The sequence below is a fragment of the Elephantulus edwardii genome, unplaced genomic scaffold (assembly GCF_000299155.1).
Source record: "Elephantulus edwardii isolate Elephantulus edwardi_28Jun2011 unplaced genomic scaffold, EleEdw1.0 scaffold00048, whole genome shotgun sequence".
Lineage (NCBI taxonomy): Eukaryota > Metazoa > Chordata > Mammalia > Macroscelidea > Macroscelididae > Elephantulus > Elephantulus edwardii.
In genome coordinates, this window is record NW_006399798.1 from 5,084,119 (window position 1) to 5,090,343 (window position 6,225).

At 55.4% G+C, this 6,225-nt stretch overlaps 1 protein-coding gene across 1 annotated transcript in view; it reads left to right on the forward strand.

Annotated features, from left to right (window-relative positions):
* Window positions 1-5,702, forward strand: part of ST6GALNAC1 (ST6 (alpha-N-acetyl-neuraminyl-2,3-beta-galactosyl-1,3)-N-acetylgalactosaminide alpha-2,6-sialyltransferase 1) — a 27,040-nt gene extending 21,338 nt beyond the window's left edge. The window contains 8 exon segments of the mRNA XM_006886354.1: window positions 2,552-3,058; window positions 3,612-3,780; window positions 3,862-4,033; window positions 4,120-4,258; window positions 4,380-4,483; window positions 4,607-4,696; window positions 4,951-5,050; window positions 5,337-5,702. Coding sequence (XP_006886416.1) covers window positions 2,552-3,058; window positions 3,612-3,780; window positions 3,862-4,033; window positions 4,120-4,258; window positions 4,380-4,483; window positions 4,607-4,696; window positions 4,951-5,050; window positions 5,337-5,702 — 1,647 coding nt within the window.
* Window positions 5,703-6,225: the final 523 nt, after the last annotated feature.

Sequence of the window (6,225 nt, forward strand, 5' to 3'; positions counted from 1 at the left end):
AACTGTGGTGCTGGAGAAGAGTGTTGACTATACCATGGACTGCTAGGAGAACAAACAGGTTTGTCCTGGAGAAGGTGAAGTTGGCCTGCTCCTTGGAGTCAAAGATTCTGAAGCTTCGTCTGATATACTTTGGGCAAATTGCACAGAGGGACCAGTCCTTAGAGAGGGACATCATGTTTGGGAGAATGGAGGGGCGGTAAAGGAGAGGAAGACCCTCGATGAGATGGATCATTTCAGTGACTGGGGTGGTGGGAGTAGGTGTGTCGGAGACACAGGATAGAGCAGGATTTAGGGCTGTTGTACATATGGTCACTATGAGTCGCAAATGACTTGACGACACGTAACAACAACACTCATCTTAAGTATTTCTTTCAGTGTATAAATCTTTCCTTGGCTTTTAAAAACAGTGTGTGTATACAATATATGTCCTTCTGTGACCAGTTATTTTGATCAGCATAATGTCCTCCCAATTCATCCACCTTATGTGGTGTTTTGTGAATTCTTCATAATTGCATAGTATTCCACACTGTGAACATACCATAATCCATTTATCCATCCATCAGTTGATGGACACTTAGGTTGTTTCCATTGCTTTCATGAAAAGATCAAGGGCTGCATGGGGACACCCATACCTGACATTTACCATCTTCACAAAGGGAAACTGTCCCGTCAACAGCATCTATATAGCACAAAACCAATTCCCATGAGGTCACACATGTCCCCCATGTTCTCATACCTATTTCTACTCATCTCAACACTGATCTTAGTGCTATACTGAGTCCAAAATCGGATGTGATAGCTCTGAGACCACACAGAACTGTATTGGGGAAGTTAAAAGGTTATAGTCCAGGTAGCGTCAGTCAGGAGATCAGGAGGGCTTCCAAAACTTGTAGGCACCTCAGCCTCAAGCCTCACGTCTTAAGGCCCATGTTACAAAGTTCTCAATCCTACCAATATTGGCTCCCCTTGCCCCCAAGTATTCCAACAAACTTGGGCAAAGGCTCTTAGCTTAGCTCTGGTTCTGTCTGAGGGGGTAGCAGTTCCAAGAACAGCCCCATCTCATGTGGGCTGTCTGATTCTCTGCTTCGCCCGTGGCTGCTACAAGTCTAGCTGGCTCGAGACTCCCTTGCTAGCAGTGAGAGAGAACCTCTCCACTGCTGAATCTGCTCAATTTAATGGCGAGGTTAGCACATCTCCTTGTAGACTGGTGAGACTAGTCCATCCCCTGGTGGATAGGCTAATAGGCCCTATTTGTGTATTCCTGACCGTCCACACCCGAAGTCAGTGGCTAAGAAAGTAATCTTTAATTGTAAACAGCACAGTTCTGCTATTCTAAACACTGCTTTCGTGAACATGAGTGTGCGTACCCTGTTCATATTGCAGCCCCTCTTTCTTTAAGATAGATCTCTAATTGCAAGGAGCTCTGGTGGCCTACTGGGCAAAGAGTTTAGCTGCCAACCCAAAGGTAAGTGGTTGGAATCCTATGGAGAAAGATGGGCAGTCGCCCACGCGAAGTACAGCCTCTGAAAACCTGCTGGAGGGTCAGCTCTGGGTCAGTTCTGACTTGACAGCAGTGAGTTGAGTTTGAGTTTATATTTGTTCCTGTTCTTTCTGTGATGGTCTTTTTAATTTTAGGTTTTACACTGAGGTTTTTCATTCTTTAATATAGTGTGAGGTATAATTCCTTTCTCATTTTTCCATAAATGGATGTCCAGTTTTGCCAGCGCCATTTGTGCTATCCACTTAGTGGATTTCAGTTCTTTATCAATGACCAGATGTCCACAGATGGGTTCTCAGTTGTGTTCCACCAGCGTGGTCCACCTGTTGCTGTACCAGGACCAAGCCATTCTGACCAGCACATCTGTATAGGAAGAGCACATCTGTAGAGGAAGTCTTGAAATCGGGTAACGTGAGACTCCCTGCTTGCTGTTCTTCAGATGTGAGGGCTCTTTCCTTCCGCGAGGAGCTTCAGTGGTGTGGTCGGGAAGGAGCTGTGGGCATAACCCCACAACTCTCTATCCACTAAACTCACCATCATCTCCTGGGGAGAGAGATACAGCCTCAAAAACCCAGTGAGAGCTCTGAGTCGGTTCTGACTGTGTGGTAACAGTTTGAATTTGAGGGTTTTTTCCCTTTCCACATAAAGGTGATGCCTGGTTTTCCAGTTCCATAAAGAATATTGATGTGATCTGGATTGGGATTGCATTCTGTTGATTACTTCGGGTGGTACTGACACATTTACAATGCTAATTCTTCTTATCCATCGTCTGCCCCAGTTTTGGCACCAGCAGGAACCCCCCTCCCCTGCCATTTCCCCCGCCAGTTTTCAGATCCTGGATCAATGATGAATTTTTAGCAGTGGGTGGTGGAGATGAGTTTGAAGTCTTCCTAGGACACAAGAGACTTTAAATACTACTTAAATTTCTGTCCTGTTTTGGGCCGTAGGTATAAAAATCCAGAGATTAACAAAAGGTCTTCGGAGCTACAAGAGGCAACTTCCAGGGTGCCCACAATGGGAACGGACCCAAGTACCCGTGCCCTCACTGCCCAGGGGCTCAGCACCAGGGGGGCCAGGGAGGCCTCGCCTGGAGAGCGAAACAGAGCACCCCCCACAGCAATGAGGAGGGCACCAAAGAGTCAGGGGGAAGAGGAGCCCACCCTGAAGACACTGTCACCAAGTCCAGACCAGAGGAAGCCCGCTGACAGGGCGGCCACGCCGTCTCTGCAGAGAACCAGGGGGGACACGGGCCAGCCGGCAGCCCCCCAGAGAGTGTCCCAGGAGCATCGGGACAGAGGGGTGAGCATGACAAAGAGGCTTTCAACAAGCAGCAGTCCGAGGACCACCACAGCTGCTGTCCACAGACCCTCGGTGGGCATCCACACCAAGAGCAAAGCCAAGCTCACGGTCACGCTGAAGGGCCCCCACGCCCAGGGCAGCACGCCTTCCCCAAGTCCCAGCCTGCAAAGCCGCCCGGAGCTGAAGGCCAACAACTTCAAGTCTGAGCCTCGCTGGCACTTTGAGGAGAATTACAGCTTGGAAGCGGGAGGCCTGCAGACAGTGAGTGTTAGCCCACCCCTTACCAGGTCACCTTCCTCACCAGCCCTTCCAGAGCCAAGGCATTGTCCCCCTCCTCCCAGGCGCTGTTCCTGGCATGCTGCCCCCAGAGTGGCTGGGCAGAGCCAGCAGACCCCCGAGCCAGACAGCATGGGGTGAGGAAGGTGCCCCAGGACCTGCTCTGGGGCAGCAAACTTGAACCTCCATCGTCTGTGATGGGCTAGGGTGAAGGAGGGTAACACAGGGACACCAGCCTCACTGCCCAGCCCCAGGCCCTAGAAATGCCACCTCCTCCCAGCAGAGCCAATTCCACCACCTCTGTGCCCAACTCTGGGTGAGCAGTTGGGGACCTGGAACCCACAGCTCTGCCTCCTCCTCCTCCTCCTCCCTTCCTTTTTCAAACTGGGTGTTGACAGGCCCAGGCACGTGGACCCAGCCCTCTAACACCCACCAGGTCCCAGAACTGCCAGGATGCATGGAAGCCCAGGGTTCTGTACCCCAGCCCTGACCCACAGGTCTCAGGTCCCCCAGTCTAACCCTGTCCCTTTGCACACAGACGTGTCCCGACTCTCTGAAGGTCAAAGCTGCCCGCTCGCCCTGGCTGCGGCCCCTCTTCCTGCCTAACCTCACCCTTTTCCTGGACTCGGGGCGCTTCAGCCGAGCCGAGTGGGAGCGTCTGGAGCACTTCGCGCCACCCTTCGGCTTCATGGAGCTCAACTACTCCCGTGAGACCTGGGGCTGCACCCCAGGGGGCCGGGTGGTGGGGCAGGTCGCCCCTCCAGCCTGAGTGGACACCCCTTTTCCAGTGGTTGAGGGGGTGGTGACCCGCTTCCCCCCGGTGCACCAGCAGCAGCTGCTCCTGGCCAGCCTCCCCGTGGGCTCATCCCGCTGCATCAGCTGCGCCGTGGTGGGCAACGGGGGCATCTTGAATGACTCCAAGGTGGGCCGGGACATCGACGCCCACGACTACGTGTTCCGGTGAGCGCCAGGTCCCGCCCCCTTCTGCCCAGGTGCGCCCTCACAGCCCGTGCGCATCCACGTCTTGTGTCCCTTGTCCCGTGCAGGCTGAGCGGGGCTGTCATCAAGGGCTATGAAGAGGATGTGGGCACGCGGACGTCCTTCTATGGCTTCACTGCCTTCTCCCTGACCCTGTCCCTGTCCCTGCTGGGCACGCAGGGCTTCCGGAATGTGCCTGTGGACCAGGTGAGCGAGAGAAGCGGGTTAGAGACCCAGGTGACACCAGCAGGTGTGCTTGTGGCAGATGCAGGCTCGGTTCTGGGCACAGAGGACCGTCCTCTCGACCACTCGCTGTCCTTGGTCCTAGAACATTCGCTACCTGCACTTCCTGGAAGGCTCCCGGGACTTTGAGTGGCTGGCAGCCCTGCTTCGGAACCAGACCCTGAAGTCGAAGAACTTGTTCTGGTTCAGGTACCCTGCCTCCCCCTGGCGCCCCTGGGCTGGGTCATAGCCAGGCTGGTCATCGTGTCCCTGTCCCGTGCTCAGCCCGCCCCAGGAGGTGAGGGAGCTGGGCCTGACCCCTGTCCACCCCAGGCGCCGGCCCCAGGAGGCCTTCCGGGAAGCTCTGCGGTTGGACCGGTACTTTCTCCTGCACCCGGACTTGCTCCGGTACATGAAGAACAGGTGAGATCCCATCTCCTCCCAGGCCAGCCCACCTCTTAGCAGACCCCAGACCCTCCCAGGCTGCCCGCCTCCCAGCAGACCCCAGACCCTCCCAGGCTGCCCGCCTCCCAGCAGACCCCAGACCCTCCCAGTCCGGCCCACCTCCACAGATCCCTGACCCTCCCAGGCCGGCCGCCTCCACAGACCCCTGACCCTCCCAGGCCGCCTGCCTCCCAGCAGACCCCTGACGGCTCAGGGTCTGTGGTCTCCCACAGGTTTTTGAGGTCTAAGACCCTGGACACCGCCCACTGGAGAATCTACCGCCCCACCACGGGGGCTCTGCTGCTACTCACTGCCCTTCAGCTCTGTGACCGGGTAAGGCTGTCCCTCAGGACCAGGGGGACCTGGAGAGACAGCGAGGCCCAGCCCTGCTCCGCCGGGGACAATGGCTGGGCTGGACGCGTAGCCCCCATGAGCGGGAGGTGAGTGGGTGCAGGCGAGTGGGTGCATACACGTGCATGCGGGCATGTGCATCCAAGGGGCCTGACCCAGACCCGGAAAGTGGGTGAAGACACGGGGGCACACACGCACGTGCACAGCACAGCCCGGACGGCAGTGACCGGCAGTGACCACAGGCCCATCTCCCCCCACCTTGCTGTAGGTGAGTGCCTACGGGTTCATCACCTCGGACCACAAGCGCTTCTCCGACCACTACTACGACAAGTCCTGGAAGCCGCTGATCTTCTACATCAACCACGACTTCAAGCTGGAGCAGGCGCTGTGGAAGCGGCTGCATGACGAGGGCATCATCTGGCTCTACCAGCGTCCGGCGCCCACCAGGTAAGGAACCGCCCAAGCTGCGGCTGGTCTCTGGCCTCCCTGGGACAGTGGGACGCTGGAGAGTCTTGTACCATTTTCCCTGCCACAGGAGTACTCACAACGCCTGAGGGGACCCTGGAAGAGGAGAAGTCCCGCTCAAGATGGCAGGGGTCCATTCCGGTTCTGGAGTCTTCTAGAGTTGCTGTAGCATCGATTCTGGAGTCCAGGACTCTTCAGCTAGAGGTGATGGGTGAGGAGGGCTCAAGTCTACAGACTGCTGCTGGGAAGCACTGTCAGCGTCCCAAGTCTACCCAGCACGGTGGGCAGAGCCTGCACCGATGTCAGGCCCAGGGATGAACTTGACTGTCAGAGCTTCCACTCACCACTTACAAAGCCTTGAAGATGCTGCTTGATTTCATTGCGGTTGATCTGGAACTTGCCCCTCGAGGCTAGAGGGGCTTGCTCCTTTCATACCTGACAAGACGCTTTACAACTCTGTGGGTTGTAGAATGACAACAGTAATACAGATAGTTCTCGGTCAGGAAGATGCAAATGAAGTTTGTTGAATGAAGATGCAACAGGTGAGTGCTCTGTGGAGAGTGAGCGGTTCTCCATCGCTCTGCAAACTCCCCTGTGCATTCCTGACCGCCTACTTGTGTCTGTTCTTCAGCTTGATTCTTTCCTGAATTAGTTCTTAGGTTTTACTAGTTCCTTCATTAATGAATAAAATC